The sequence below is a fragment of the Struthio camelus genome, chromosome W, assembly GCF_040807025.1.
Source record: "Struthio camelus isolate bStrCam1 chromosome W, bStrCam1.hap1, whole genome shotgun sequence".
In the NCBI taxonomy this organism is placed as follows: domain Eukaryota; kingdom Metazoa; phylum Chordata; class Aves; order Struthioniformes; family Struthionidae; genus Struthio; species Struthio camelus.
Genome location: NC_090981.1, coordinates 57,243,806 through 57,256,628, shown reverse-complemented (window position 1 = coordinate 57,256,628; position 12,823 = coordinate 57,243,806). Strand labels below are relative to the sequence as shown.

Genomic DNA, 12,823 nt, shown 5'->3' with positions numbered 1-12,823 from the left:
GCTGTAGCAGCATAATCAATCTCAATGAGGAACAAAACAGACATCAACCTTCCAATTCAAATAGATTTTTTTTAAATAAGAAATATGCAAAAAAAAAAATTTAATAAGGTTCCAGTTTTTATCTTGGGGTTTCTGCTTCTCCTTTCTGCACATTAGACAACTTGGATTCATGAAAGGGAAAGAAAAAGGATTCTATTATCTTATTGTACGTTCACAAAAACACAACTTAAGCTTCAGCTTTTAAAAGAGAGAGATGTGATTATAAAGGGTCAAAATATTTACTGAACAAGCACTAGCTGTAAAATTGGCTGTCAGCGCATCACTGCTGCTGAGTTAACTCCAGGTCTGCATGAGATGACTCAGACCTCTGCAAACACTGACAGGAGGGACGTACTATAAACGGGAGCTTTGAACACTTGACACAGGATTAGGTTTCCATCCCTCACCATGGTGCTAGGGAGGACCCTGAAGCCTGGTTCACCATCCAGCCTGGCTCACCCACACAGACACGGGTATTCAAAATAAATGGTACGAAAGCAAGATTCCTCTCACCTGATGCTGCTTTCTGGATCTCTAGGGTTACAGACGTGGGAAGACACTGCATGAGCAAGCAGATTTCCTCGTAAGTCATCTTATTGACGGGAATACTGTTGATAGTGGTAATCTCATCTCCCACACCCATCTTGCCCATTGATCCCTGGTGCAACGACAAATACAAGGAAATTATAAATATACCTCAGAAGCATTCCCACAGGAGCAAAGATTGCAGCGAAGTAATTAATGGCTTAGGAGCGACATCCCCTATTTCACATCACTGCAGAGCACAAGTACCACTGCCGTCAGTTTGTCAACACATAAATAAAGAGCAGACTGCGCTTTGGCAGGAGAGAAATTCATCATCCGTCTCCAAATGGAAGGTTAAAAGAGCTGCTGGGTTTCCAGAGAGACCGACACGAGGATGGAGGACATAGCTCCCTTCATTTAAACGAATTTAGCTGGGTCAGACATAGTTTCTTCAGTGTTCCCTGTAGGAGAAAACATCTACCACTTTTGCATTTTGCATATGAATGATATCCCTGGTTGCTATCTCCTCTTGGACCAACTGGACTCACCTAAATGACTATAAAATGGACAGAGACTGAGCTCTTGAGGTACAAAGCTAAATGTTTTTTGTTTTTTGTTTTTTTTTAATCAACGCCACAGAGTAAATCAGAGGAAGGGGCAGGAACAGCATCCACCACCCCAACTCTCACAGTCCAAACTGCTACGACATATCCCCTCTTGAGCCCTCTAACCGGGCTAAAAACGCTGCATCCAGCTTTGTGCACCAGAATATCCTGTATCTGCACAGCTGGGTCGAGGTCAGCAACCCCACATCCAGCACAAAGCCACTATCCACACTGCAATGTGTACATGTGAGGGGGCAGAAGAGCCATGCAACACTGGCACTGTCATCACCCCTGGCAAACCTAGCCAGCCCCTGGGCCTCCTGGCATCAGAGTTGTAGAAAACAGGAACATATGCAGATAAAATAACGGAGAAGGATTTAAAGCACACCCATTCTAGGTTGCAACACAGCTCATCTCTTAGTGAGCATTTTTGCCACTTTTTTTAAAAACTTTTTTCTTCTTTTTTTTTTTTTCCCCCCCGTGGCAAAAAATATGATAGAAAACAAAAGAACAGTACTCCCCCAAAACTGTATCTGCTAATGTGGATGGATCTATCCTAGTATATTTGCCTCTTGACTTTCTCAGTTTTGAATCAGCAAGGGTGCACTTCTGAAGCGGAAACTTTTCCTTTAGCAGCAGCTTTCAGAATGATACGGGGTGAGACATTGTGCCCTGTGGAGGCAAACATCTCCCCTGCACTTACTCTCAACAGATCACTAGCTTAACAATAATAATCCCTGCAAGGCAAAAGCAAAACAAGCCAAGGCAAATCAAGCTGTTAACAAGTTACCCTTTCAGCTGCTCCACCTGGCCGCAGCCCTGTGACGACCACCTTTAAGGGCATGGCCTGGATTTCCAAATCCAGGCCGAAAGACTCGTGCTCATTGCGAACCAGAGTGACTATTTCACCCTGGCCCTGCCCGGCACTGTCGGGCGCCTCAGTCTTTTTGCTGTGAGGGAGCGTCCTTGCAACGGGCTTGCTGTAAGAGCCGTGCTCCTCCGTCTTCTGCCTCTGAAGGCTTCGACACTCGGTGCTCATCATGCTTTTCACTCTTGTGACAGCTCTGTGCTCCAGTTTTGGAGATCTCTTAGATTCGAGTTGTGCTTCCCGCAGCTCCTTCAAACTCAGGCTGCCGAGACGAACTTCAGGCACGCTTGAGTAATCAAATGCTATGATTGGGAAAAAAGGAGAGTCTACTTGCTCCAGTGCACCGTCTGCAGACTCCGCAGAGTGGCTGGAGCGGGGGGAAGACGTCTCCATGCCAACACATCTAGGCGCTTCGCCGTCCTGGCTCTCGTCATCAATTTCTACGGACAAGGTTGTAATAACCAGGCCAGAGTCATCCTGGCTCTTGGCCCTTTGGCTTCTTTGCAAGTGGGAGCTTTCATCGTCATCACTAACGTCGCCGTCGTAGAAAACGACCCTTCGCTGCCGATGGAAAGGGCTGCGGGCAGACTTGGGGCTATCACTGAGGATGCCGGGCCGGACAGACTCCCCGTGCTTGCTGTGAACGCCAGACGACCTCCCGCTGCTTGGGGAAGCCAGACCGTTTGCTTTTGCCACTCCTGCTTCTCTAGCAGCTAGAAAAAAAAAGCATCATATTTTAATTGTGTATATTTGTGATTTTTAATGCCATGCTTCCCACTGTAGCAGAAGACATGTGGCTTTGTTTGCAGAAGGAGCTTTACCTCCCCTCGCAAAGCCAAAAGCAGGTTTTTCATGTCCTCCCTCTAAGTTATAACTACAGTACACAGCAAGAGAGATGACAGATGGCTCCACAATTTATGGGTGCTTCCTGAAATCAGTTCATGGCACATCTGGTTTTGTTTTCAGCCCACTTCTAAATTATGACTATGACCCAAAGAAGAAAGGGATGCACACACACATATGTATTTTACTTTAAACAACTGAATTTCTTTCAGATCTTGTTTGAATCTATGCACAGGACTGCCTGAATCAATTTACAACGAGCGAGAAAAGCTCTCATGAACAGAAACACAAGCACACAATAATCAGTTTCAAATTAAGGACTAATTAGTCTAGGAACCCTTTTCACATCCTTCTTAGGAAGGACTGCATCTTATTTTGTAGAAAGCTTTTTAAATAAAAATGCTTTTCAGCATTAAATAATGAATTCGCAGAGAAAAATAAGTGGTAGACAAAGACTTTACTTGAGAAGCACAGGAAAGGGAGAACAAACGTAACACCCTTGGAATCTGAAATCAGGTGAATGTCAGTAAGGAAAAGATAAGATTCTTTCAGCCAATTACTATGGGGAGAAAGATATATATGCAAAATATCTGATGTCAAATTGATCATTTGATTGTTTTTACACCACGACATGTGATATTGCGAAGCTGTGCATTTGAGGCTGCTAAGAACACTTTCATTTAAATGTAATCAATCAGATGATCATCAAATTGAAAAAAGACTAGAACACTGTCAATCTAGTTTCAGCCAAAGCAACCAAATAAGGTCATTCTCCTGTAATCAGAGCAGCAATTTGGACAAACTACCATGGAAACAGGCATTTATGTGCACTGTTGTAAATCCTGCCCATTTTCCAAAACTTCATATCATCAGCGCTGGTTTGCACCCTGCTGGCAGACGTTTTCTTACCAACAAAGGAATCACCAGGTCTTTTCGGTAAAGCAAACCAGAGCTCGGTGACCACCCCCACATCAGACAAATGACCAGACAGATTTCCATTGCGTTCTCAGGTTACCGGGTGGTAGAGGGCTGTCATCCAACAGGCTGCTTCTGCTCTTCTGACGGAGCTGCTCTTCACTGCAGGAGCCGGTTACAGCGTCGGAGAACGACAGCTGGCTCGGGCCATCGTGCGAGAAGTACTGGGAAAGTTCTGCCTCCGAACTGACGGATCCCTGCTGAAAACAAGCGCAACTGGTGACCGGCGGTCATTTCCGCGTTAACGGCCCTATCTGCACACAAGCACTAATAACCCCCCTCGCGTCACCCTTGTCAACGAAGTAAGTTTAACAACAATTTCAAAAATAGAGGAAGTGACAGCGTCCTGAGCGTCAAACGCGAATTGCTGAAATGCAGCACATCAATACATTGTAGCCAATATAATACCTTTTTTTTTTTTTTTGGCCAAATTCCCCTAGGAGTGAGTGATGAAGCCATTCACTTCCCTAATTCTCTTTGCATACCTTCCTCACTGAGAGGCGGGAAGGATTTGTACTTCTGGACGCAGCTCGTATGGCTTCCTTGGCTTTCCCAAAAAGGACAAGAGACTTTCCCCCTACAATGGCTATGTACAGAGACCAAGCGCTCAACCCGTCTACAGGGTTTGGTCTCTTCCGCCAACCTCTGCCATCTTATCTCCTCTGTCCTACCGCCACGATTCAAACACGCGGCTTAAGAAACAAACACCTTTATGGAGCACACGTGACAGGGAAGGAGGACAGAGGTTTAGTTTTGAACAGTTGAATCCTTGGGTAAGAGCTGAATTTGAAGCAGAGCTGTTTTTACGGCATTTAAGTCTTTTACCCGGCTTGCTGGCTCCAGGAAGCGTTTCATAGTCCAGCTGAGGGGAGACGAGGTCTCTCCTTGTTTGGCTTTCACGCTAGGCGAGGGGCTTTTTTGTGCAGCTCCTGTTAAACACAGTTCAGTTAGATGCACAAAATTATAGGAGTAGTCCACATATCCAAACAAGCTCCTCGTTCACCATCTGAGCTGAGGGCTGCACTTATTCCCACTTATTATCTGAATTGTTAAGTGAATCTTGCTTTATGCAAGCATTGCACAAGCTCTCCCTCAGATCAGGCAAAAATGTTATCACAGAAACCCATTACGCCAGCCAGGCACAGGACAGAGCTACGAAGAAGAGACAAGCAGAAGAGTCTCCCTCACCTGCTGGAGCACCCTGCAGGTAAGGTGCAACTGCAGAAGACAAATTAGCAGCCAAGGGCAAGGTCTACGGCAAAAAGGTCCTAGCTATTACTGATACACGAAGGACAATCACAAATCTAACACCTTAAAATCACCTCACAGGTCATTCTGCCATTACCAAGAGTTTTCCTGGTCTGTAAGATTTCAGGAAATGCTAAGTCTAAGGCTCAAAACCATCAGGCATACGCCAGAGCGCAGCATTTTGACATGACCTCTAAGATTAAGATGGCGTTAAAACGTTCAGTCCAGTATGCAATACCTGGACTCCTTTAAGTGAATTTACCAATACTTTTTTTTTTTCCCTCCATCATCTGCAAGGGCTAAATGTAGCTGATGGATGGAGTTGACTCCTCCCACCCCTTCCCTACTGGGACATTTTCCTTCCAAGAAATCTCAAAGAAAGGATAGAGCAACCATGTTTTGCCACCCCACCTTTCAGATCACGGCAGCCTGCCTAGAGAAATCCAGACCAAATAATACGACCTACAGAGTTGATGCATGTGAAATAGGATGTTTTTGCTGAAAGTTTTGCAGTGTACACAGCAATCACATCCACCGAACTGCTCAGCTTGAGGGCCCTCAAAATATTGATGATGGTGAGGAACCCACAACATGTCCTTAAACCTTCCCGCTTCTGGAAAAGGACAAATATTAGGAGAGAACATGCTGTTACCTGCGACATGAGAGGAGTTGGCGTCCTTGCTCTCTCGATGAGTAGTGCGTGCTATTGCTTCATCCATCTCCTGCTCAGAAACCTAAGGTTTAGTGGAAGACAAGAGATCGATATTGAGAAGAAGTGAGATGAGAGTCTGACTGCTTATCACTACAAATATGTGACTCATTTCTGATATGCTCCTATATTAAAGCCTCAGCAAAGAGGACCTAGTCGAGAGCTCCTAAATCCTGGCCTCTGACTCAGACTCCCTCTGTGCCATTCCTCTGCAGAAATCGGGAAGCAGAAACCAGCTGATTCACAAAGAGGTCCAAGTGCCACATTATGTAAACAAATAAAACTGCACCAGGCTTAAAGAAATCAAATGAAGCCATTACAGCTCAATCTTAACTCGATTAAACACTGTACACTGATTTATTGAGAAATATTACTTTAAAATAGACAAAGGCTGCTTTGTACCAACCTACGTCAGCAACAGAAGACATTCAGCACTTAAAGAACCTACCGGAAGAAAGCCAGACTTCCTGAGATATTAGCTGCCTTTTTAATTTTCATTTCTTTAAATCAGCAATTGGTACTTAATGTTTTCTCTGACTTAAGAATAAATACTGGTCTACAATATTTGAAATCTGCTAATTATGTCCTGAATTACTGCAGCGCACTCGATTCTTATTAACTAAAAAACTCCATGTAATTTTAGAACAGGAACAGCTAGCCTGCAGGAGTAGGCATTTAAAAACAGAAAGCAAGGTAATTCTGTCTAAAGTAATGTCTATACACATTGCTTTACATTAATTAAAATACAGCATAAAGAGAGATGAGAAACTTGCATCTTTCTGAACCATGAAGATCTGCAAGATTCCTAAGCAAACTCAGCACTTTCGGCATAGTTTAAATGCCACATTCACTCAGAATAACAAGAAAGAAAGAAAACGTTGTGGTATTTCTCTTGGAAGTACATGCAAATACCTAATTGAATATATTCAGCATCAAAACGTACCGTGGACCTTTTGTGTCATGAAATGAGAGATTAAGTATAAAAACGTCTAGAACAACAAGAACCTTTGCAGAACTATCCCTCCGTTTTCCTCTTGCGGCATGACCTTACAGGAAACTGAAAGTCTCCTGGCTCCCGGGGAGGAGTCCTCAAAGGACACGGACCAAGCGCTTATGCTCCTGGACCTTTGCACAAACCTTAGCGTACAAGATACCCTGAGTCCAAAACTAGGTGCGGGGCAGACTACAGCACTATGGATAAGACGGGGGTTCGGGTGGAAGGTGCAGCCCGTTAGACCGGCTCAGTCCCTGCCTAGGCTGCAGCACGGCCCCGGCGCGGGGAGGCACGACGGTTGCTTGAAGGTGCCATGGCAGCGGGTTGCGGGGTGCCTGCGCACCCAGCCTGTGGGTCTGCCGACAGGCAGGCAAAAGACAGATGGTCTCTTCTCTGTTTGTTTAAAGGCAACAAAAATCCCCGCTCCTGCAAGCTCTGGCACTTCTGTTTTTTAGCATCAGGCTTATCAAACCTCTTCCAGGGGAATTCTTCCAAGCTAACTCGTAACCACAATCTGCAGCCCAGGCCATTATCTGCAGCCACAAAAGAACAATTAAAAAAACTCTGTAGCTCTTCCATGCGGGCGTTCCTGCAGACATCCAGCTTGAAGGGACTGTGTTTTCAATACTGTCTGGGAAGGAAAAAAAAAAATGCTTCCGGGTCCCTCCAGCTACGCTTTTAGCCTTACGCAGCACTCTTTGGCAAAGGATGAGTTGTCATTTTAAATATCACTTCCGGAAAACTGTAATGGGATCCACTTAATACATTCCCTCTGTTACTGAGTAATAGCGAGCAATTGGCTTAAGCCAGGCATCGCAGCTTCTCCTCGCGCCGAGCGGATCAGCAGGCAGAGCCCAGCACCCCCGGCCCGGCGGGAGGAGCAGCGGCCCCGGCACAGGGGCTGCGGCCCGAGGCGCGGGGGCAGCTCCAGCCCCGGGGCGCCGCGGGTGCCCAGCAGCAGGGCAGCCCCTTCCCCAGCGTGCACGGTCCCCGCTCTCCCCTGCCATGCTCCCGGGGCTCCCCGTCAAAAATCCCACTCCCTGGGTACGCTTTGCCAATGCAACCAATTGCGCCAGCTACCCGCCCGATTCTTCCCCCCTCCTATGCTCACCTTTAACCAACAGCGCTACGGCCTCTTTCTTTTTAGCATCACAAGCCCTCGAGGCAAGGATGATAAAAGCCCAGGCAGTAGGCCTCTATTTGCCTACTGTTTGTATATTTGATTTAGCAGAAAATACACAATTTTAAGTCTACATCGAGGAGAACTCCCGTTTCTTCTAAAGGCCTCTATTTGTAGCTAGGAGTTCAAAAGTCAGAGCTCTCTGGACCCCTGAGTGAAAATATTTTTACAGCTTCATTCCTGTTTAAACAGGAAGGTTTTGTACGCTCACGACATTCTTTGAAATATTAAAATAAAAGAAGTTACTATTCCCTATAGCTTGGGTAAATAGGTTTTATCTCCCATCAATTACTTGAAAATAATCACTCCCTTTGTAAACACAGGCTTATTTCTTATTTTCAAATTACCCCTGTACAGATTTCACAGTGGCAGTACATTCCAGATTCTCTTTTTCTAGTTCCTAAAGGAAAACTTTGATCCTCGGACAGATTTTACTTTTTTAAAACCAGTATTTGTATTACTTTATTATAGTTGAGCAGTTCAGTCTGTTGATGTTTATGTTGCTGGCCCAAATTATATTCTGCTCAAACACAGACTAACTACAACACAACTTTAAGGAGGAAGAGGACACACGCGATATTTGCATTGCCATTTGTCCGAGTATGAAGAACGATGGGAACGCTTCACCCAAGCAGTTCCAGAAAAATGATAAGCGGGTGACTAAGTGAAAAGCAGCAAGGAAGCTCCAACACCGCTACAACTTTTAAACTGCAAGGCATCATTGCAACCCTTTAGCCTGACTTCTTGCACAACATCTGCTGTACAGAGAAAACTCCAATACTCTTCATTCGCTGCTTTTCAAACAGCGAGACTCAAATTACAGCACAAGATGAAAACACCACGTAGGTACTTCAACACAGTTCCTCCTCACCTTCGGGTTAGGATGCCGACTAATGATAAGGCTAACCGGACCTGGCCCGCACTCGCTCAGAATGGCGTAGGCTTCGCTCAGCGCTGCGTGGCGCAGGCTCACCGAATCTGCCTCCAGGATCTGATCACCTCGGCTGCAGGGAGAAACAGAGCTCGTTAATCACATCCGCCTCACACAGAAACGCTTGTGCTCTTGACTGGTAGCCAAATTTTTTCAAAGATACGAGTTTGATCTGACTTGCAAAGCCACCAGTGTTGCTCTTGCTCCCAGTGACATGAACAGTTTCAGTCCTGTTGACTTCAGGAGGGAGGTCCAGGGTTCCTTTTTGCACTTACTGTCAGGGCTACAAACCCTATTAAATCAACAGAGAAAATTGGCTGCGTTTGGACAAGGGTGAAAGCAAACTTCAGTTCCAGTTCTGCATCCTGATACTTGTTGAGTACAGAAAAAAAAATATTTAAAATTAGATTCAGATGGGCTGTTCCTTACCATCATATTGAACTACTCAACACAAACATCGATAAAAAGTTCACCATTTAGAAATGGGTTTACAAAATGACTCGAGAAAAATACAGGGTGAGATAAGCCTGTATTTGCTTCAAATTAAAGTACAGAACCCAGTTTAAAAAAAAAAAAAATCACTCTTCTGAGAGGGAAGGATAAATTGTTTTGCTTTGTTTTTCCAATTTCTTAACTCTTGATCATTGGTGCTCAGACATCTGGAACTATTCAAGAGAAAAGATCATCAACTAGGGATATTATTAAAGCATTCTCCATAATTACTAAAGCATTTACTTTAAACAGGCATTTTCAGACAATCCACTGAGGCTGATTTATGCCGGATTAGCTGTGACAATGGCAAGGAAATTGCACCATGAATCTCCACGCCAAAGTCAGACTGGCAATTGCACACGGCAGCTTTTCCGTGGCCTGTATTCTGGTACAGGCTCAAGAAAGCAAAGGGCGATCAACAGTTGTGTAATCATGTCGCTGCTTTGCCCATCCTTCCAATTTAAACAACTATTAGAAACTATGAAAACGGAATCACAGACAAGCACGTGATTGAGAGAGAGGGCTCAGATACAGAGGAGCTGGGTTCAAACCCTTCCTGGTATTGCAAAGCCGGTACGTGATTAATGAGGTTTTCCAAAATCAAAACCATCCTCCGAGTTTTGGCTTATGGAACCATAAACCGCTGATGAGACAACAGGAGCAATGTCTCAAAGAAGCAGGCTAGAAAACTGGGAAGCATGCCTGGACATAATCAATCACTTAACCCAATAAACGATACAGCTGTTGCATACAGGCGCAACCAGCACTGCAATCTTTTCCAAAAGGGCTTACAAAGAAAGCAAGTCGGTATTAAAGTACTCTCTCCTACAGGCATTCCTATTTGGTAGCAACTTTGAAAAGATTTTGGCAGGGCTGCAATCCTAAAATTATCTTGTTCCCCTACTCCAAAACTCAACTTGCTCTATCACAGTTTTCCTAGCCAACGAGAGCCATTGCACGTGCAGGGAACGGAGAGCTCTCCCTCTCCCCCCCCCGCCAGTGAGTGGAAGCAACGCTGCTGCAGAGCCTCTCCGCACCAGCGCTCGCACCGCCAGCTCGGCGCGGACCACGCGGCCTCGCTGCCCTGAGCGCCGCCCTCGCTCCAGAGCGCTGCCCCAAGCGCCCCCATGCATTTACGCAGGGATGCTGAAAAATGGGAGGCTTTGGAGAATTTCCTCCAAGGTTTTTTGAAAAAAAAGAGGACTCCAGTAGAGGAACAGAAAATGACTTTCTGCCACTTAATGCAGCGTAAAGCACAAGGGAATCCCAGGAGTGATTTCCCTTTCCCTTACAGTTCCTTATAGTCATTCCAATTTCCCAGTGGAAAGCACGGGATGGGCAGGTTGACCTGCCACGCTTCTATCGGACGCTAAGGGCAGAAAAGCTCTGCTGCAGCCATGGGCATAGCGCGCTGCAAGAACCCCCCCCACACACACCACCACCACCACTTCTTTTTAAGAGTTTCAGGCGACTGAGCTTTTAACAGAGCTCTGCAAACATCTTGCCAACCTGGGGTCTCTGGAGGCAGCTCTGATAAAAATCAATGAGGCTGCATTTCTGGCTGCTCCGCTTTCTTGAAGGGTGCTATTACGCTCCATTTTCTATATAGAGAATTAAAAAAAAAAAAAGAAAGAAAGAAAAACCCAAACCTCAACTATCATGCTGCTTCCATGACACAGAAGAATGTCTCTTCGATATTAAATACCACTCTGGAATGCCTTTACTTAAATGTTTTCTTTCTGGTGAACACTTAAGCATAAATCCCCTCCCCGCTACATCAACCGACTGGCGAAAACAAAGTCTCGATCCATTTTATTGTAAAACTACTCTAGCACGTTTTTGCTTTAACTAACCTTAATCTGCCATCCATTTTAGCCACTGATCCTGGGGCCAGGCTGTGAATGTATATCCCTGGAGAACTATTTTCCAGCGTGAGACAACAGGCACCAATGCCTAGCCCAACCCCTGGCTCTGTGAAAAACAAAAAGTACAAAGAAAAGTACTGTTGAGTCCCTGCAGATTGTAATCACACCGGACACACAAGTGTTTGTGTTCCCACATCACATCTGAGGCCAAGAATCACGTATTGTTTCAGGGCTGGCCTTAGGTGCAGGCATTCAGGAAGCCAAGACCCACAGTGGAAATCAGGATTGAAAATACCTGATCTTGACTGTTTTCTGAGGACCATCGTTGAGAGGATTAATGGCAAATTAATGGCAAATTTTCAGAGTACCTTGGGAATTGCCCGGGATTGGAAGTGTCGCACAAGGACTGATCAGGTCCAAGACATAAAGGAGTGGGAAAGCAATAAAATAAAGATGTAACTCTTTAAATTATTTCATAAAATGTGAAAAAACACTGCCAACTGTAACACAGTATTTTGTTAAATACCTGCATGGCATCCCTCAAAGAGACACGAAGAAACATAAGAAGTCATCGGTGGTTTAATTAATTTCCCCTGTTCATTTTTACCTCTGCTTTCTTTCATGGAACAGGGTACCTGAAGTAGGAATTACTGGATTTCTGACCTTCTTTCTCCAAATTTTTCATCTAACCTTTAAAGTCATCACTCAAGCCTTTAAGGTGGATAGAGTCATCCCACTACATGTAGTGTATGTTCCAAGTTTAGCCTGTACTGTTATTGTTAATGAGAGAAGACCTCATGAAGGAGTTCAGATAGCTCATCTGGGCAATGCTGAAAGCACTGTGTGTGTTAGCCACCTTCAGGGCTGCCCTTTACCAGAAGGATACGGCTATGTGGGCTGTAGAGAGGCTGATTCACATTTCAGCTGGCACCTCACAGCATCCTCCTTCCAGCAGCATGGATGCCGCTATGAGGAAGAGCCTCCTCCTGACTCTGGGAGCAGCAAAACGTGAAAAGGGGACCTCTTCAAAAGGCTCTGCGTTAGAGAATGACGTTCTCCACCATCCTGTGGTTCACAGAGAGCTCTCCAAGACCAGAATGACATGGCCAGGTGCCCTGGGTATTAGAACTATTAACATATTCCCAGAGTAAACAGGGCTACATTCTCCGAGCGCATTTCAATGAACTTTCAACCTTTATTGAGCGTCACATCCATGACGATCCTATCCTTTGGGCCGGGGCCTTTGCGGCTGGAGGAGGAGCTGTCCATGTCGTCAGAGCCGGTGACGGGTGTGCTTCCGCTGGCACTGGAGCTGGGCGAGCTGGATCGGCTCAACAAGGTGGGAGTCACACAGGGCGTGAGACTGGGGCTGCGCAGCCTCGTGCGCACAGTGAGGGTCACCACACCTTTCTTGAGTTGCTAGAGAGACATCAGAGAAACCACCAGGTAAGACGATATGAGACGCCAACATTTGCCAGTAAACTTGCACACAATAAATTGCGGCAGCGAAAGCATAAAGCTGAGGGTGCTAAACGGCACTGAATGAAGA

At 45.4% G+C, this 12,823-nt stretch overlaps 1 protein-coding gene across 4 annotated transcripts in view; it reads right to left on the bottom strand.

The window, feature by feature from the left end:
• Positions 1-12,823, bottom strand: part of LOC104147771 (PDZ domain-containing protein 2) — a 213,056-nt gene that overhangs the window by 19,448 nt on the left and 180,785 nt on the right. For 3 of the 4 annotated variants that reach the window (XM_068925089.1, XM_068925091.1, XM_068925092.1), the window contains 8 exons: positions 12,468-12,693; positions 11,263-11,380; positions 8,858-8,990; positions 5,756-5,837; positions 4,681-4,784; positions 3,896-4,055; positions 1,960-2,750; positions 553-697 (listed from right to left, as the gene is read on the bottom strand). In XM_068925089.1, coding sequence (XP_068781190.1) covers positions 553-697; positions 1,960-2,750; positions 3,896-4,055; positions 4,681-4,784; positions 5,756-5,837; positions 8,858-8,990; positions 11,263-11,380; positions 12,468-12,693 — 1,759 coding nt within the window. The remainder of the gene's footprint in view (positions 1-552; positions 698-1,959; positions 2,751-3,895; positions 4,056-4,680; positions 4,785-5,755; positions 5,838-8,857; positions 8,991-11,262; positions 11,381-12,467; positions 12,694-12,823) is intronic. The other variant, XM_068925090.1, reaches the window with a different exon arrangement.